Source organism: Hypanus sabinus, chromosome 5 (genome assembly GCF_030144855.1).
Source record: "Hypanus sabinus isolate sHypSab1 chromosome 5, sHypSab1.hap1, whole genome shotgun sequence".
Taxonomy (NCBI): Eukaryota; Metazoa; Chordata; class Chondrichthyes; order Myliobatiformes; family Dasyatidae; genus Hypanus; species Hypanus sabinus.
The window spans coordinates 145,857,912-145,877,655 of record NC_082710.1 but is presented as its reverse complement, the minus strand read 5'-3'; the positions used below and the strand labels follow the sequence as shown (position 1 = coordinate 145,877,655).

General features: G+C 47.1%; 1 protein-coding gene across 5 annotated transcripts in view; it reads left to right on the top strand.

The window, feature by feature from the left end:
- Positions 1-19,744, top strand: part of fgf14 (fibroblast growth factor 14) — a 510,234-nt gene that overhangs the window by 39,564 nt on the left and 450,926 nt on the right. For 2 of the 5 annotated variants that reach the window (XM_059970534.1, XM_059970533.1), the window contains one exon: positions 5,290-5,354. The exons of 2 other annotated variants lie outside the window; for them this stretch is intronic. In XM_059970534.1, coding sequence (XP_059826517.1) covers positions 5,290-5,354 — 65 coding nt within the window. Of the gene's footprint in view, positions 1-5,048; positions 5,355-19,744 lie in introns of those variants that run through there. One more of the 5 variants, XM_059970531.1, reaches the window with a different exon arrangement.

Here is a 19,744-nt window from a genome sequence, read left to right as displayed (position 1 = left end):
CCAAGAAGCATTTCACATGAGATGCTTGAATGAACCTTGTGTTCAAATGTGGGCATTGTGTTTTAAGCCAATGACTCTAAAAGTCCAGGAAATATTCCAGGGATCTGGGCTTCACTTAAGCAGAGAGAGTGAAGGTGCCTTTTTCTTCTGTTCCTCCTTTGAGAAGTACAACTTCCCCGTCAAGCCAAGTGACCACTCCAAATGCAGCAGGAATAGTCAGGGTGGCAGAGGTGAGAGACCCTTTCTTGTGGCGACCTGCCTTCGGCAACCACACAATTAATCGTTTTCTGTAACCATCTGAAATTGTCCTAGTTTTGCTATCCCATGACTGGGGCCATCCAAGGGGTAACTTGGTATGGATCTTATTGCTGGGTCTGGATTTAGAGGCCAGAGTTGGGTATAGAGGGGAGGGGAGATTTCATGAAGATGTTCAAGGTGATGTAGATAGAGGGTACACTGGTTTATTGTGGCAGAAAGGTCAAAGAACAGAGCATACCGCTTTAATGTGAGTGGCAGCAGAACCCAAGAGGGCAAGGATGTTTTGTGCAGTGAGCTCTTAAGATCTTAAATGTTCTTCCTAATTGGCCTGTGGTAGCATATTCAAAGACAAATGGAGGAAGACTGGGAATATTTGTGGGGAGGATGAACTGATTGGGAACTCTCAGCATTGACTGAGTGTTTTCGAGCAATGCTGTGAGATTGTGTTTCCACAGCCCCCAGATGTAGGACAGAAGAAATGGTCACAGTAAACATGTGACACATGGTGGAGAAACATTTCCCCCGAAGCTGCTGGGAGAACTTGCCTCTGCCTTACCAATGATTTTCAGCCTTTGCTTACCATCAGAACGGTGCAAAGCAGGAAAAGGCACTTTGGACCATTATGTTTGCGCCAAACACAATGCCAAATTAAATTAACTCTTCTGCCTACACATAATCCATATCCCTCCATTCATGCGCCTCTTGATTGTATTGCCTCATTGTAGGCACCCACCACTTTATAAAAACACCTGCTATTCACACATCCGTTAATCTTTCCTCCCCTCTCCTCAAAAACACGCATTCCCTCATGTTTGACAGTTGTACCTGGGAAAAAGAGTCTGTCCACCTTATCTGTGCATTTTATAATTCCTTTTTTAAATATAAATGTCTATCAGTTTTAAAAAATGAATGAATGCCAACACTCATCACCTGTCCCCGGTTTCAGGAGATGCTGATGAGGAGCCACCTTCCTAAAGCAAAGCGTTTCTTTGGCTCGTTTTTGGTAGAGGGGATGAGTTCACTGGACTACCCCAGGGGAAAGGTTGCATGGGTGGGTTGGAGTTACAAACAGTCCGGGAGTGGGTCAAGTTTCTCTCAGAGAGTCACTGGTGAACTGGACTTCCAAATTTCTACGGATGCATAGAGGAGAGACCGGTTACATTGCAGCCTGGTAATGCGCATGATCGCAAAGGGCTGCGGAGGGTTGTAGACTCAGCCGGTTCCATCAAGGGCACAACCCTCCCCATCATCAAGGACATATTCGAGATGCAATGCCTCAAGGAGGCAGCATCTGTCACTAAAGACCCTCCCCCTCAAGCTCAAACCCTCTTCCCGTTATTACCACTAAAGAGGAGATTCAGGAGCCTGTAGACCCACACTCAATGATTTAAGAACAGCTTCTCCTTCTCTGCCATTAGATTTCAGAACTACCTCATTATTCCTGTTTATTTTGCACTAGTTATTTTGCAATTTATAGTAAGTTTATGTCTCACTGCTGCTGCAGGGCAACAGATTTCAATGTGACATAAGTCAGTGATAATAAATCTGATTCTGATTCAATAACCTGATAGTTTAATACTCAGTTTACCCTGCTACCCCGGCACAATTGAAGCTGTCAACTGTGTAGAGTTCGTTGATTGATTGATAGCAGAGTGGGTGCCAGATCCCAGCCAACTGCAACTGTTCTGGCCTGGTCAATGTGCCATTAATGTGCACCCGCATGCTTGGGTACAGCCCCATGCCCCTGGGGCTCATGTGCCTCGGGTTCGCAGAAAGTCTTAGAAAGCAAAGTGAGGGGATGGAGGAGTTGGGTCTCTGTGGATCCCACTGTGTGCCACCATGGTTGGAGCAAGGTTCCAGGTGAGGGGGAGGCAGCCTGAGCCATAACTTCTATCCTCAATGTTCCATTCCCTTCTCTCTTTCTACAGCTTTGGGCCTACAGTCCCCCATGCACCCTCACTCTGGGCATCCCCTTGGAGGGGTGAGTGGACAGGTATACTTGCTGGGGGCATATGGAGGCTTTTTGGCCCAGTAGCAGTGGCAAGCTCCCTACACCATTGCATAAAGGCAGAGCTTGTAGTGGGCTCAGTCTCCCTCTGTCCTCCCCTCCCTACCCTCTCTGTCCCTTCCTCCCATGCACTGCCCTTCCCCTTTTCTTCTCTCCCTCTCTCTTTTCCTTCATTCCTCACCCCACCCTGCCTCATTCTGTTTCCAACCATCCCTCTCTCTCCACTTCCTCCTTGTCCTTCACTACCTCCATTACCACCCTCCCTCAAACCTCTGCAGTATCAACAGCAAAACTTCCTTCTCTCTTTCACCATGCTCCCTCGTTCCTTCCCGCTTTACCTATCCTACTACTCCCCTCTCCTTTTCTACCTCTTTCTGTCTCCCTCTCCCTCCTTCTCCCTTTCCTCTGCTACTCTTCCCTCTTGCCCTCTCCACTTCCCTTCCTATCCCTCACCGTCTCCCTACCCCTCATCCACTCTCTACCTATAATCTCTTCCCTTTCTCCTTTCCTCTCTCAGTCTCCCCTTTCCATCCCTTTTCCTCCTCATTTCACTTCTTTCTCCCTCCCCACTCATGTCTCCCATCTCCCACTTACTTCCCTTTTCCACTACCCTTCCACTTCCTTCCCTCCCTCCCTCCCTCCTTCCCTCTCCCTAAACTTCTTCCCTCCTTCCTTCCTCCTCTCGCTCCCACATTCCCACTTTGCTTCCTTCTCCTTTTCCCTCCCTTCTCTCTCCCCTTTCTCCACACCCTCCTATTTCCTCCCTTCTTTCCCTCCATCCCTATTTCCTTTTTTCTTCCCTTCCTTCCTTCCTTCCTTCCTTCCTTGTTCTTTCCCTCCTTGCCTCCCTCTTTCTTTCCTTCCTTTCCTCCCTCTCCCCTTTCCTTCCTTCTCCTCCCCTTTCCTCCCCCTTTCCCTCCTTCCTTCTTTTCCTCCCTCTCATACTCTTTCCTTCATTCCTGCTCTTCCTCCCTTCCTTCCCTCGTTCAATGCTTTCTTCCTCCCTCTTTCCTCCCTTCCTCCCTTCCTCTCTTTCTTTCCTCTCTTACACTCCTCTTTCTTTCTTTCTTTCCCTCCATCTCTCCCTCTTTCCTTCCTTCCTTCACACCCTCTTTCAAAACTTCCTTCACACCCTCTCTCCCTTTCTTTCTTCCTTCCCTCTTTCAATACTTCTGTCCCTCCCTTTTTCTCTCTTTCCTTCCTACCCTCTCTCCCTCTTCCCTGCTCTTTCCTTTCTTCCCTCCCTCTTTCAAAACTTCCTCATTTCCCTCCCCCTTTCCTTCCCCTTTCTTGTTCAATAGTTCTTTTCTCTTTCAATACTTTATTCCTTCCCTCCCTCCCTTCCTAGTTCCTTCCTTCCTTCTCCCCCTCTTCCTCTCTTCCCTCACTTCCTTTTTCCCTCCCTCCCTCCTCTTGTTATAAAGGCCAGCATGCCATTAGCTTTCTTCACTGCCTGCTCTACCTACATGCTTGCTTTTATTGACTGATGTACAAAAGCACCTAGATCTCATTGTACCTCCCCTTTTCCTAACTTGACTCCATTTAGATAGTAATCTGCCTTCCTGTTCTTGCCACCAAAGTGGATAACCTCACATTTATCCACATTAAACTGCATCTGCCATACATTTGCCCACTCACCCAACCTGTCCAAGTCACCCTGCATTCTCATAACATCCTCCTGACATTTTACACTGCTATTGAGGGAGTGCAGCGTAGGTTCACAAGGTTAATCCCTGGAATGATGGAACTGTCATATGTTGAAAGATTGGAGTGACTGGGCTTGTATACACTGGAATTTAGAAGGATGAGAGGGGATCTGATTGAAACATATAAGATTATTAAGGGATTGGACATGCTGAAGGCAGGAAGCATGTTCCCGCTGATGGGTGAGTCCAGAACTTGAGGCCACAGTTTAAGAATAAGGGGTAGGCCATTTAGAACAGAGATGCGGAAAAACTTTTTCACGCAGAGAGTGGTGGATATGTGGAATGCTCTGCCCCAGAAGGCAGTGGAGGCCAAGTGTCTGGATGCATTCAAGAGAGAGTTAGATAGAGCTCTTATAGATAGCGGGGTCAAAGGATATGGGGAGAGGGCAGGAACGGGGTACTGATTGTGTATGATCAGCCATGATCACAGTGAATGGTGGTGCTGGCTAGAAGGGCCAAATGGCCTACTCCTGCACCTACTGTCTATTGTCTATTGTCCCTCGTCCCTCCTCTTCGGCGTCCGGCCACCGTTGGGACCAGTGCACTCACACACACACACACACACACACACACGCACACACACACGCACACACACACACACACACACACGCACACACACACACACACACACACACACACACACACACACACACACACACACACACACACACACACACACACACACTTCTGTTCCTCTCCGCATTCCCGTTAAGTCACCGTAGCGGCTTGGCCCGGGCGGGGTCCCGGTTCCCACCGGTATGTTGGTACCCCCCAATCCCGGGCTCCCGCCTCCCTCCCGGCGGATGAAGCCTATTTAACCCCCACCCCCTCCCACCCTGCTTGCACAGCCCGGGACGGCTGGGTGCACATCTGGACGGATGGAATCTGCCCACCTCTAGCTCCAACAGATGTTCTGACGTTGCGCCCATCCTCTCCGTCCGCCACTGCTTGTCCCCTCGGGGGGCAAGCTCGCTGCTGATCCCCCCGTTAATTGTGTGTTGGGGGGGGCGGGTGTCCTTCCTAACACACCGTCCCCCTGCATCCCAGGACACCTTGCGTTGGAGCAGGGAGCCGGGCGGACGCTGGCTTCCCCAGCGCTTCTCCATCATCCATCGTCTGTATCCAGAACTCAGGCAAACAATCACGTGAGGGAGAGTGGGAGACCGGAATATAATTTTCTATGCGAAATTTCGTGTGGCTGGCCAGACACCCGGCTCCGGCTACATTATGTAACCGGCAGGATCTGCTTTTCACGGTGTCTCAGCTGTTGGATTGTCCGCCACCCAAATCAATGTGGTTTCTTTGGAATATTTTTAGCAAAGGAACGCATATGCTGCAGTGTCTTTGTGGGAAGAGTTTCAAGAGAAGCAAGAGTCCGGTTGGTGAGCATCTGCCCGTTTCTCGGGGGTGAATCTGAGCCCCCTCGCTTCTGCCCCCGGCCACACGCTCGGTTGTGTGCTTGCTACCGTTTTGCTGTGAATTGTGTGTGTGTGAGGGGATACATTTTGGGGATGTGTTGGTTCCGGCTGCTGGAGCTACAGCTGCCTCTGACGTTAGCACTGCGGTGTAGTCGATCACTGGCGTTTCCCTTGGCGTCCTGACACCGGAGCGGCGTCGGAGGAGCCGCCGCCGCCGCCACTCCAGCGCACGGAGTTGGAGAGGGGGCCGGGCCGCCGGCGTGCGCAGTATGGTGCAGGAGTCTATCGCCTTCCCCGCCGAGTCCCCTCTCCCCCTCAACCCCGGAGCGAACAGCCCTGACAATGGCCACCTTTCCACTGCCAGCCCGGTCGGGGCAGGTCCAGTCTAGCGGCCGCCGACATTGGGGCCAAATCCCACCCGGGCCCCCCTTTACTGAGACGGCTTTCAGTAGTGGCAGGGAGCGGGGGTCTAAGGGAGGGACACTTCCTCTCCGATTTCCAGTAAAGTTTTGAAACTCTTGGAAAGGTCGGGTCAGATTGTCGTGCCTGTGTTTGGGAGAGAGGTGCGTGTGTGTCGGGGGGTGGCGGCGAGGGGAGCTTCCTGCTAAGTGCTGTGATCAATACTAATAATTGGTTGTTGTTTGCCTTACACTCGAACATATCAAGCCGCACTTTATTAGTGGGTATTTGTGGCTGTCATTACTTTAAACGCACCGATACAATCGAAGCCAATCTGAAGTCTCTTTATTTTTCCGTTAACTGTGTCGGGCAGTTAGGACGGGATCTCATTCTCTGGTGATTTTCCTTCTCGTATTCTGGTACTCCTTGCTCAGGTCTGAGGGGTCACTAACTTATCTCTTGAAAGAACAGTTTAGGATCGGGTACAAAGGACCAACCGTTGCGGATGTCCGCGACTTTTTAAAATATCAGATTCTTGTTCAATGACATAAACTTTACAAGCACCCCAGAGGAAGAGAGTCACCGGGATTGCGTGCAGGTGTAGTTCGTAGTTAATTGCAGGCACTCTCTCCATGTTAAAGCTTGTAGGGGCTGCAGTTAGAAGTATTTAGCGAATCTCCTGTTAAACGCAGTGTCTCGCTGATATACTCTCCGCCGATGAGGTGACAGCTCCTGAACCCTTTTGTATATCAAAACTTAGTATTGCGCGGGACCTCTGAATGTGCATGTGTTTTCTCTCTAGTTACACTTCCTTGCATCTTTACATAGTCCTCAACACACACCGTTATGTTGCAAAACTTCATCAACGAGGTTGAATTTGGTGAAGGGGGGGGGGGGGGGAGGTTTGACGGAAGGTCCCGGGGCGCCGCCGTCCTTCCCTCATCGAGCACCAGTGACGAGGACTGGAGAGCGGGTGGGAGGGAGGAGGGGGCGGCAGTGGTTACAAACACCAGTTTTCCCCGACTAAAGACTTCTGTCAGCCGTGTCGAAAACACGCAGATATGATTTGCCCGCCCCACTTCGGGCTCGGTTTGTGTTACGTGTCTGATTAATCACTTGTATACGTCCACCGAATGCTTATAATTTTAACCCCCCCCCCCCCCCCATCCAACGATTCGTGCATTGGTTGAATTGCAAATACCAAAAGCTATTGTTCGCACCGTGAAGCCCCCTCCCGCTGCGCGGTGAGGGAGATGAGCATTTTTGGAAGTTTACCCGGCGATGTTTCACGCCGCCTGGCCGCTCTTCCCTCTAACGCATACCCAACAAAGGGGAAGAGAACGAGTCCATAAATCAACCGAGGCGCCCGCGCTCCGCGGCAGAGCTGGGCCCGGGTAACACCGCATTACATTGATTTATTTAGATCTCTGCAAATAAGCTTTCAGTCCATCTAAGATTGCGGCTGTACGTACAGCATACGGCCGATGTACGCAGACTCGGGTTCCAGTTCGTTTCCATGGACGTAATGTTTGGAGTGATGTGTGTATATAAAACTATTCCCATGGTCCATATATGGAGAGCACGTAACGCGTGGTACATGTGTAGAGGTGGTTGTGGGCAGAACATGCGTCTCGCCGTCTCTGCTCGCCAGTAATCAATGGCCTGCGACAATATTACGGCACCGGTATATTTCAGGGGAGCTGTACATAAGGGAGGGGGTGGGGAGATGGAGATGGCGCGGCTTCCGTGCGCTAAGGCTATGTGCACATACCACTGCGTGTGTTTTCACAAGTTGTGCAGTATCGTGTATGTGGGGGCGTGCACACGCGCAAGCACACACACTGTGTGTACACACACACACACAACGATTGCTAATACTGCTGTGTAGTAGTTACACGGGGTACCGCATGCCGCGCTCCGGGAACCGCTCCTCTCTGCATTCAGCCGTGGCCACCGTTCGCCCCGGAGAGCCTTCCACCTCCACGGGTAACGTGGGTGGTGCTCCGGGGCAAACTGAAATGTCTGAAGACGCAGAGCACGGTGCGGAGCGTTCGAGCACGGAGCAGCTTCCTGCCGGTCTTGCGCCGGTTTCTGGCCACCGGTGCAGCATCTGTTCTTCTGCACACTCTCAGGCGTACGACTCCTGGGGACAGGCGGCCAGACGGGACGGGGGAACACTTCTGGCCGGGAAGTCAGCCCCTGGGGGTCTCCGGTGCCGAGTTAGTATCGAACACTCCTGGTGTTAATCTCGTTTGAAACTATCCGGGGCAATCTGAGCCAAGCCCCTACAGTGCCCAAATCAGAGATCTAATCTTACGACATATCCCTGGCTGCCGATCGTGTTGACATTACTGCTGTACCTGACCGCCGTTCCCTCTCTTTCCTTACGCCCGCCTCTCCTTCCCATCAACGCACCGCCATTCCCACGTGGAATACATTCCAGCCCTCTGTCCCTCCCCCACTTACTTTCTGGGTAAATACGATTCCTCGAATTCTCCATTTGCTTTGCGTTGTACAGGTTTGCGTGACCTGTCGCTCAAAACATTTATTAAATGCAAAGATTTCAATCGGGTCTATCCACAGTGTCCGTTCCCAAGAGAACTAGGCCAACCTCTTCTCATTTTACACACGGAGGTTGGTGTTTTTGTTCGCGCTCCCTCCGGAGTCCCTATAATGCCTTCGTAATTCAACAAGCAGAACTAAGCACTCTCCTCCAGATTCAATACAAGTTTCGCACCGTTTCTTTGCGTCTACATTCTAAGGTGTTAGGAATATAGCTGCCTGGTATCCGCGCTCTCTGTCGCCTGGTTACCGGGCCGGGCGTCCCTCGCTGCTCCAGCCTGCCTGGATTCGTACTGTCCGTCAACTCCCCGTTCTCCTCGGCAACCTGCCCACCCCGATACCGCTAACCTTTGCAATGTCTTAGTTGCCGTCCGTCTTGGCACTGACCGCCTCCCACTTCCGCACCCCTTGCTGTTTAGCTCTATTTACGAATTTTAAAGATGTTTAAAATTAATTCATTAACATGAATTGTGATCAATAGTGAAGCAGGCTGAAGTTTTGTGAATCGATTCTCAGTCCGAATTGTTACTTCCCTGGCCCCCGCTTTCGCGTATTCCCCTCGTAAATCGGCTCCACATTCTGCAATCTATTACACAACTATACGGTGGATCTCTGGATCGGTTTCTGTGCAGGCGGGATTTTCTCTTTTTGGAACCCATTCTGACCATTTCTGGTTCTGTCTTTGGTTTCTAGCTGGTTTTCTATTTTCTTCTTGAGTGAGAATTGTTTTATTTTGTGACCGACCGGACTCTGGACATGTTCCTTCTGTCTTCCTACAGCAGTTCTTCCAACTCCCCTATGGGCTGCACCTTCTCCTAAAGTAGCGTTAACCATGTGAGAGGAGCTCGGTTACCTTTGTAAGGGTTAGGGTTAACCTTAGGGTTAGATGCTGTCCGACCTGCCTAACCTTCGGGTTAAATCAAGGTTGATTATCAACCTATCTGTAAATAAGCAACTAAATACACGTGGGAACTACAATCAATCTGCACCAGAGGTCTCGACTTTCTCGCAAACGAAGAGAAAACTTGGTGATGCTGGAAAGCCAGGCACCACACACCGAGTGCTGGAGGATCTCAGCAGGCCAGGCAGAGGCTTCTTTCATCAGGACCCGAGTTTGGTAGTCCCTTTACCGTTCTGAATGTTGCTGCCGGTAACATCCGGTGTCCTGATCGCCAAAGACCGGGGCGCCACGGTAGCATGGTGCGACGCCAAGATGGCTCCCGGCGGCGGAGTTGGGAGTTCAATTCCGGCATCGCCCTCCCCGTAAACGCGTGGGTTTCCTCCTACAGTCCAAAGAATTAGCAGTTAGTAGGTTAATTGGTCATTGTATGTTGACTTGTGATTAGGCTAGGCTGAAATACAGAGTAGGAGGGTTACTGGGCGAAGCGCGCTGTCTCTTAAAAAAAACGTGCAGCACACTCATAATTCCGCCATTTTATTGTTGCCTGTGCACTTGTTCTCTTGTTAATGTGGATAATTAAGTAGCACTATTCCCATCTCAATGTTGATCCATGCCTGGAGAGCATTTTTATCTACCTTGACAATTCCACAGTTGTCCCTTGCTGTGATCCTATCCCATACTTCCCACATACCCGTTCCATGTAAGCAAATCTTCCATGTTTCCGATTTCTACCTCAGCCGCATTGCTGGAGCACACCACCCCTTCCCTAATCAAATCAGTCCCTCATGACTTGCCCCAGATCTTGCTATCAAACGTTTCAAATCTGAACCTACTCCCTTCCCCATTGTCTCTGTATTACTTTCTACAAATTGTCTCTGGTGGCCCCGGGTTTCTTATTTAGTCGAGAACGTGAAGAGCGGGTCACAAAGATGTACCGAACCAAGTAAATTAATAATCAAATGGAACTCACTCGCGTCCATTCTGTCCGGCACTAATTCCCTCTGCCTCCAGAGTCCATTTCCCTTTATCTCCCTCACATTGATGTGGCTATCTAAACTTCTCTGGAAAGTCCCTAATGTGTGGGCCTGTAGCACCACCCCGGGCAGCACCCTCCGCGCACCCGCTACTGGACGGGTCTGGTCCTGTTTCTCAGCTGATTCACTCCGGGGCTCTCTGAGTGCTCCCCTTTGTTCCTGCGCGTCACCAGTTACCAATATAATTTCTGATATTACTTTTCACACTTTTTTCTTTTCTCAGCCGTTCTCCAGCCCCTCGCCTCGGTCTTTGTCACATGCTTGCTCGCCCGGAGGGTGTAATTCTTGATGAGAGAGTGGAAACCGCTTGCCTACGGCGATTTAATTGAGTTTGGTATTGATTTTTGTCCCTTTCCGGGCTGAGCTTTCATTCTTTGATGAAACAAAAATGCAGAAAATACTCGGGTGATCAGGTAAGATCATGCAAGTGTTTCAGAATGCAGACTTTTCACTGGAACCGGGAGCAGGGTCAGAGACCTGAAATTTCACCCTTCAGAGATGCTGTCTGACCTGCTGAGAATTTCCTGCATTTTAATTTTTAATTTCAAATTTCCAGCATGTGTTTTATTGTGTTTTTGGACCAGCAGTAGGGATCTTGGGCAGCCACCAGCAGCTCTATCATGATGTCATCAGCGGGCTGAGCAGCCAATTAGGGTGAAGAGTTCATATAGATCGCACAGCACAGTTTAAAATTAACTTTTCACTTCCTTTCTGGAAACTAAGATTAATATTTAGACAAATGCATAAAACAAGGAACAATTTTATGCCGCAGACTAGAAAGGAACCTTTTTTAAAAACTCTGAACTCTTTGGCATGCAGTTGAAAGAATCTGCAAAAGGCCATAAAGGTTGTTCAGGAGTATTCATGATAACACAGCATTGTTAAAACTTGGTTATATTCTTTCAACAAGGTTCAAGGTGTTCAATGGTCCTTGCAGCAACAGAAGTGGAGAACACTGCTCACAACAGGTTATTGAACATGTTTTAGTTTCATCCATGTCAGAGACCATTTGCAGGGGTTGGGTCCTTGCAAGTGGCTTCTCGTGGATGTCCATGTTTGGCATTGAATGTACAGACTCCAAATCATACTGTGCATTCCATGCAATGAGGATAGCAAGCACTGAGAGTCTTGCCGTGGAAGCAGTTGGAGACCTTTAATCGGATTATGTTATGATTGCTATTGGTTAGCTGCTCCCCTCATTAGCTGTGCTTAGCTGCTCTGCCTCATTTCCCCAGATCCAAGAATAAGTCTTTTTATTGTGTTGTATAGATATGGTGTCATTGAGGAGTCCTTGTGCACACTGCAGATGTCCATTCTCTATTGCTTTCACCTACCTTTTATAGCCACCTAGCTTGGGGATAATCCTGCAAAATCATCTTTTTGCTGTTGATCATTTCCTAAATTTGTTTATATATTCCTTCCGCCCCTTCTCTTCCACCTGTGTGTGCATTGTCAAAAACCTCTGCTGTGGAGGTTGATCCTTTATTAACCTACTGTATTTCCATCCATGTGGATTCTGTTTCTGATATACTGACACCTATGTCACTTTTTATACTGTTATTGCTACCAAAAGCCCATAAGATCATAAGATATTGGAGCAGAGTTAGGCTATTGGCTTCACCAGCTCTGCTCCACCATTTCCATTATGGCTGATCTATTGTCCCTCTCAACCCCATTTCCTTGCCTTTTCCCTTACCCTTTGAGACTCTTACCAATCAAGAGCCTACCGCGTTCTGCTTTAAATATACCCAATGATTTGGCCTCTTCATATGTCTGTGGCAATGAATTCCACAGATTCACCAGCATCTGGCTAAAGAAATTCCTCCTCATCCCTGTTCAAAAGTGACATTCTTGTATTCTGAGGCTGTGGCCTTTGGTCTTAGACTCCCCCACTATAGCAAATGTTCTCTCCATGTCAACTCTCTAAACGCCTTTCAATACTCAGGAAGGTCCAATGAGATCCTCCGTCATTCTTCCAAACCCTAGCAAATACAGACCCAGAGCCATTAAATATTCCTCATACAGTAACCCTTTCATTCCCAGGATCATTCTCATGAACCTCCTCTGGATCTTCTCTGACACAGCACGTCTGGGCCCAAAAATGCTCACAATATTCCAAGTGAGGTCTGATGAATTGCTTTTAAAGCCTAGAATAATTACCAAGATCAATTCATCTCCTTTCCTATATTTTCCAAAAGATTTTCCAATTCCTTGTCTTGATTTTGCCTTCTGGCTCGGCCTCAATAGTTTCTGCTGTATTTGATTCTTGCAATGCATCATGCCTGCAGTACCTCATTTTATTACGGACAGTTTGTACATTGCAGTACAGACAGTTAACTCATTTTATAATGGCAGTATGTTTCCCTTTATATTTAACCATCTTTTTAATAATCTTGTAGCTCTAACTTCCTAGACGCTTTATGTTCTCCTCTAGTTTACACTGTCCATAGCCATAATTACTAATTAAACTTATTTAGTTTATTGTACATGCATTAGCGCTGCTCATTATGAGAAATATCATATCTCTAGGTTACCTCACTACCCAGAAATCCATCAATATCTGTTCTGAATGAACCTGAGGTTGAGATAAGGAGACCAAAACTTTGTAAACTTCACCCAAGTTCTGATGCAAGATCATGAGCCAAAATGTTAACAATCTCTCTGCCTCCACAGATGCTGCTTGGCCCTCTGTGTCCATCCAGCTTTAGATTCCAGCATCTGCAGTCTCTTGTGATTCTGATGGAGTAAATGTGGAGAGGAAACGGAATCTAAAGGAGGTGGTTGGGGTGACGAAGAGACCTTTAATGCAGTAAAGAGTTAAATTGAACGTATAGTATATGTCAAACACTCGAACAGATTTGAAGCAATGTTTCAAAAAGGAAACCGGTCATTTGTTAAAAAAAGAAAATTATTACAGAGCTGCGGGAGAGTAATAGGGGAGTGGCTAGTTCAGTGAGCTAGTAGAGGTATGATGGGTTGAATGGTCTCCCCATTCAATTTTAAAATTTGTGAATGAATATATAGGAGTAAAACAATAGCAACACTTTCAACTGGACCACCTGTGTTTCAGTACAAAAATAACTAGGAAGTGTTAAAAGTTGTCTAGCATCTCCTGTTCTTGTATCACAAGCATTTTGTTTGTTTTGTGCAATGTAATGGTTACATCCATGGCTTTAATGAAAGGATTTGAGTTGTAGATTAAGGAAGCATTAATATAATTCCTTGTGAGTCCACACCTGAAATATTATATCTTTATTTAGAGATACTGCACAGAACAGGCTCTTCCAACTCACCGAGCTGTGATGCCAAGCAACCCATCTATTTTACCCCAGCCTAATCACAGGACAATTTTTAATGACCAATTAACCTATTAACTGGTATGTCTTTGGACTGTGGGAGGAAACCAGAGTTCTCAGAAGAAAACCATCTGGTCACTGGGAGATGGTAGAAACTTCTTAAAGACGGTGCCAAATTTGAACTCTGAACTCCGACACCTTCAGCTGTAACTGCTGCACAACTGTGGCTCTCAGTTGTGTACAGTTTATATAATCCTTGAATTCATTCAGCATTGACCAAGATTGATGGATTTCTGGAAAGTCCGTTAATCCAGGGGTACGAAGGCATGCCAATGAAGGGTGCCAAAACCAGCCATGATCTTGATGAATGGTAGGAAGGACCTAAAGGGCCAAATAGCCTTTTCCTTCTTTTTCGTGCGTTTATTATATTAAATTCTTCGCTGGAGTTTAACAGGAGCAAGACCAAATTGGACCTAAAATTCAATCCATTAATGATGATGGAATTAGAATTTTTCTTCTGTATCAGTACTTTTGATCCTGGTCCAATAAAGAAATTAGGAATTAATTTAAATTTAAAGGCATCCCACATCAAATCTGGAGAATCCCAGAAGGCAGTTTATCTTCTCAAGCTAATGTGTACGTCCTCACCTTACTGCACTTGATAGAAAGTATATTTTATGAAGAAGCAGTTTACTTTTACATCATGAAGGATCCCACCCACCCTGTTCATTGACTATTCGTCATGTCATGAGGGATGAGGCTATGTAGCATTCACACTGGGACCATCAGACTCAAAAGCAGTTACTTTCCCCAAGCAGTAGGCTGATCTACACCTCCACATCCTCAACAACCACCACTTTATCATTTCCTGTCAGATACCTTGCGTACAGACATTCCTAGGCTAGTGTCACTTTATGGGCATACACTGTGTGCTATAAGCTATGAGTTTTGTATTTATATGTATTGTGTTTTTTATTATTATTTTGTTCTTTATCTTTTTTGTGTTGCACAGGAGCTGGAGTAACCATTATTTCATTCTCCTTTACACTTGTGTGCTGGGATTAAATTATTTTGAATCTTAAATCTTGAATAAATAGAGGCGCAGGAAACTTTCTGCAGGTTGAGCAGCATCTGTGAAACGAGAAACTGTTAACTTTCCAACTCAGAACTTTTGGATTATTTTTAGAGTTGCTTGGTTTGGGGATGTTCAAAATATTACTAGAAATCATTTTCCCCTCCACAGGCCCGTCCCTGTATTTAGCTCAACAGCTATTAAAAGGAAATTATCTTCCCAAAATAACCATTTGAACTCGGCTGTGAGACGGGTATATAAATGATCCCAGGACTGGTAAATGAGGAGAAGGGAACATGAATCGTTTTCTGGTTTTCAGAGCAGCAGCTATTCTGTCTCGCACAGGTTCATTACGTTATTAAAATATGTACAATCCTTACTGATTCCAACATGTCAGGTGACAGATATTATAAATCTCCTCAAAGTGCAGTCTGAGCCAATGGCAGGTCACAACAGTGACAGTGTATTTACCCGATGAGTTATTATTTCCTGTTAAATGACTAGATGCTCGAATTTCAGCCACAATTCCATAATTTCTCCAGATGTGTATTCTGTTCCGTGTATAGCTGCTGCCTCACATCCACAGCCATACTGGGCTGTCTGCGTGGAATTTGCGTGTTCTCCATATGATGTGATGCGTTATCCCTGTGCCTTGGTTTTCTCACACATCAGACGTGGGGGCGGGGGTGGGTTAATTGTCTGGTGCAAATTGCCCCTGGTGAGGAGGTGAGGGGTGGAGTCCGAAGGGAATTGGATGGAGATGTAAGAGGAATAAAATGGAATGAGTGTCTGTGGACATGCTGTCTATCTCCACACCTGGATGGTTTCTGGTCATCTTCCATCCTCTGTAAATGTGAGCTCACCTCAGATCCCGCTGATCACGTTCTAACTAACCTGTCCCAGGTCCTGATAGGCCTCGCTCTGCGCTGTTTATCTGGGTTTTAAATCTTCTGGAGCTCCCTACGACCCTCTGAGGTCCCTGCGCCTCACTAGTTCTGGCCGCTTGTGAACCCTGATGCTAAGGGCTCCATGGTTGGTGGTCATGCTTTTACCTCCCCAGGGCTCAGACACTGGGATCCCAATTCGTAAACCTCTCATCTCTCCTTAAAACCTTCCTCCATGCTCACTGGTCCCCATATCTCCGGTTAATTCTAATAGTTAACACTCCTGTGAAATGCTTGCGATATTATGTTATATAGCATAAATTCCTTTCCATGTTGAAGCCACTATACAATACCAGTTACTGTCAAACAGAGATGAGGAGGTATTTCTTTAGTCAGAGAGTGGTGAATCTGCAGAATTCCTTGCCACAGGTGGCCGTGGAGGCCAATTCATTGGGCATATTTAAGACAGAGGTTGATAGATTCTTGATTAGTCAGGTCACGAAAGGATACAAGGAGAAGGCAGGAGATTGGGGCTGAGCAGGAACAGGATCAGCCGTAATGAAATGGTTGAGCAGACCCGATGGGCCAATGCCCCAATTCTGCTCCTATATCAACGGCCTCCCTGTCATTGATGTCAGTGGCTGGACCTACTGGCTGGAACATATACCTCTGGCTGAGTGCCTGAGAAGCCTACTCACTGTATTTGTTATTCTGCGGTAAACCGGTTGGGTTCCTTTGTGCTTGTGGCTCATCTTAATTTAATTCCATTAGTGAGTGAATGGCAAAACAAGCTCGTACTCTGGTGCGTGGTGAGAGAGGCGGTGTGGCGGTGTTGGGACCGTGACTCTGAACTCCTGCCTGAAGCCAGTTTCACCAACAGTTGGTCAAAGTTCAAGTTTACTGTCATGGGCATAAATGCAGAGAATATAAATGCCATGAAAATTAGCTGTTTGCAGCAGCAACAGCAGCAGCACACAGTACAACACAAACATATCTGGCATAAGCTGTGAAATTTGTTGTTATATGGCAGCAGTACAATGTAATACATAATAATAAAAACTGTAAATTATAGTAAGAAGTCGATATACATATATAAGTTAAATAAGTAGTGCAAATAGCAGAAAAAGAGTAATGAGGTAGTGGTGTTCAGGGGTTCAATGTCCATTCAGAAATCTGATGCAGTGGGGAAAAAGGTGTTCCTGAATCTTTGAGTGTGTGCCTTCAGGTTCCTGTACCTTCTCCTTCATGGTAGGAATGGGAAGAGGGCATGTCCTCGGTGATAGGGGTCCTTAATGATGGGTCCATTGCTGGATGCTGGGAGGCTGGTGCCCATGATTGAGCTGACTGAGTTTACAACTTCCTGCAGCTCATTTTGATCCCGTGCAGTGGCCCCTCTGCACCAGACGGCGATGCAGCCTGTTAGAATGCTCTCCATGGTACCCCTGTAGAAATTTGCGAGTTTCAAGTTCATCTGTAGAAAATTGTGAGTGACAAATAAAAAATTGCATACACTTAGCATAAATTATTCATAACCGCTACAACAAAGAAACACAACAACATTGATTGAAATTGAAAAGGGAGAGAGGAAAAGAAGTATAGTCCAAGGTACTGTCAGGATTTTTCAGATGGGTTCAAGAACATGACAGCTATGGGGGAGAAGGTTTGTCGAACCTCAGGTGTGGTCCTCAGGATCCTGTACCTCCTGCCTGATGGCAGCATTGAGGAGATGGTGATGGCCCAGATAGTTATGGGATGGTGGGTTTCTACAACTCAATTACAATACAGATCATTCTATTTCAACAGGACGTTGAGGTAGCAGTGCAGAATAAAGAACTACAGTTACAGAGAAAGTGTGACAATGGAAGTCAATAAGGTGCAAGGTCACGATGAGTTAGACTGTGAGGTCAAGAGTCCATCTTATTGTACTGGGGACCATTCAACAGTACTATTACAACACTTAAAGAATCAAAGAGCAGATCTGTGTATTCTTGGTCAAAACAGACTTCAGGACTGAGCTCAGCTCTGTTCCCCCAGTCATAGAAAGGATACCAGGCAATGGAGAAAGTACAAAATAATGGAGAATTTTAGAAATGAGAGCTTAAATTGAGTAGAAGAGATATGAGAAAAGCAGGTGGCTGATGGATCTTTTGGTAGGGTAGTCATGGAGTAAGTTTTCTGTGTGACCAGGACCAGCGTTAGTCATCAGTAAGTGAACTCAGAGGAAATTCTTTCCCTAGAGATCAGGGGGAATGTGAAACTTCCTTACTCAGAGAGGGGTGGAGGGGAGAACCAGGGATAGGTTTAAAGGGAAGCTGGACAAACATAGGCAGGTGATGGGAGGAACTAGGTGGTAGAGGGGGTGGTGGGGAGGTTGGTGAAGGCAGTCATGGGTCAGAAGGAACAACCCAGAATAAAGGGACTAAATGGATAAGTTGGATGCTGTTGTTCCTGCATCATCCTATGGTGATAAATGATTCAGAGCAGTGTATTTCTGTAACATGTACTGATGAATGGCAGTGCTTTACCTTTCTTTTAGTTAGGTTTCTATTGGCATTTTAACAATCCGCGTTTGCTCATCCATCACTATCGAACTGGGTCCATTGGTCCAGTTACCCAGAATGAAGTTCATCTCACACTTGGTGTAATCCCTGAGCCTGGCCTTCAAAATGGGCCTGCTCCTCGCTCACTGACACACTTCTTGATGCTGATATTCCTGCAAATGAGGATGCTTGTCCTCCTGTCGACTTTCACCTGAGCATCAGTCGGTGGACTGGGTTGACACTGATGCGGTTGTGATTACAAAAGCCCAATTTGCATTCCAGATGAAGTGTCTCGACCTGAAACGCCGACTGTCCACAAACCTCTGTGGATGCCTGCCTGACCCCGTTGAGTTCCTCCAGTAATTTGGGTGTTGCTCTAATTTCTTGACCTTGTTCCTTACACCAGGCAGTCGGAACCTGCTACTCCAGTTTTCCCTACAACTTTCAATGCTTCATCTCTGAGGCAGCTATGGTCCAAGTTCTGTAGCAAAGTCAAGGTAAATTTATTTGTCTGCCACTGGGAGATTGTGGAGTTAGTTGGAGACAGTTCCTTGTGGCCCTTATGTGACAAGCTTAAAAGAGTGACCAGGGTCTGTCAGGACTTATCTGTCAAGCAGGAGATCGTGGAGTGAGTTGGAGATAGTTCCTTGTGGACTTTACGCAACAGGTTTAAAAAGGTTTAAAAAGTGCTTGGCTTATTAGTAACTTAGCAAGGTTCAATAAAAAGAAGCGAGGTGTAGGCAGAGCAGCCTTTGTTGGAGTGGGCCAGCTTTAGAGTGTCAGGCTTTGGCTCAACAGTTTGTGTGAGAACCGGCAGAGGCTAAGAGTGTAGAGACATTTGGGATCACTTAGTTGATTGTAGAACTTATGCTTAAGAGGTTAAAGCCAAAGATATAACAAATGTAGGCAGTTGAATGCTCCTCCTGTAAAATGTGGGATTGTGGGGTACTTAATGGTCTCTCAGATGACTACATCTGCTGGAAGTGCATCGGATTTCAGGTCCTGACTGACATTGTCATAGAACTGAAGCTGCATGCACTCAGGATATCTGGGTGTCTGAAAACCTCGTAGATGAGACTTCTAATGAAGTGGTCTCACCCAGAGTGCAGGTTTCAGACTGAAGAAGGTGACCACTGGGAGAAGTAAGGAGAGCAAAGTTCACCTGTGGCCATTCCCCTCATCATCAAGTATAAACCACTGGATACTGCTGGGGGCAGGGGGCAGGGGGGATGGGGGGGGGGGTGAATGACCTGTCAGGGCACAGCAGCAGTGGACAGGCAGTGGCTGGCTCTAGGGTCAGCAGGGAAGGGTAAATTCAGGTGCAGCGATAGTGATAGGAGGGTCGATAGTTAGGCAGACAGACAGTAAATTCTGTGGCTGTGAAAGAGATGCCAGGACGGTGTGTTGCCTCCCAGGTGCTAGGGTCAAGGACGTCTCAGAGTGGCTGCAGAATATCCTCAAGAGGGAAGGTGATTGGCCAGAGACCGTGGTGCACGTTGGCACCAATGACATAGGTAGAAAGGTGGAAGAGGTCCTGTGCAGTGTGTACAGAGAATTAGGGAAGAGGCTGAACAGCAGGACCTCCAAGGTAGTAATCTCTGGATTACTGCTGGTGCCGTGTGCTGGTCAGGGAAGCTATAGGATGATAGTACAGATGAATGAGTGG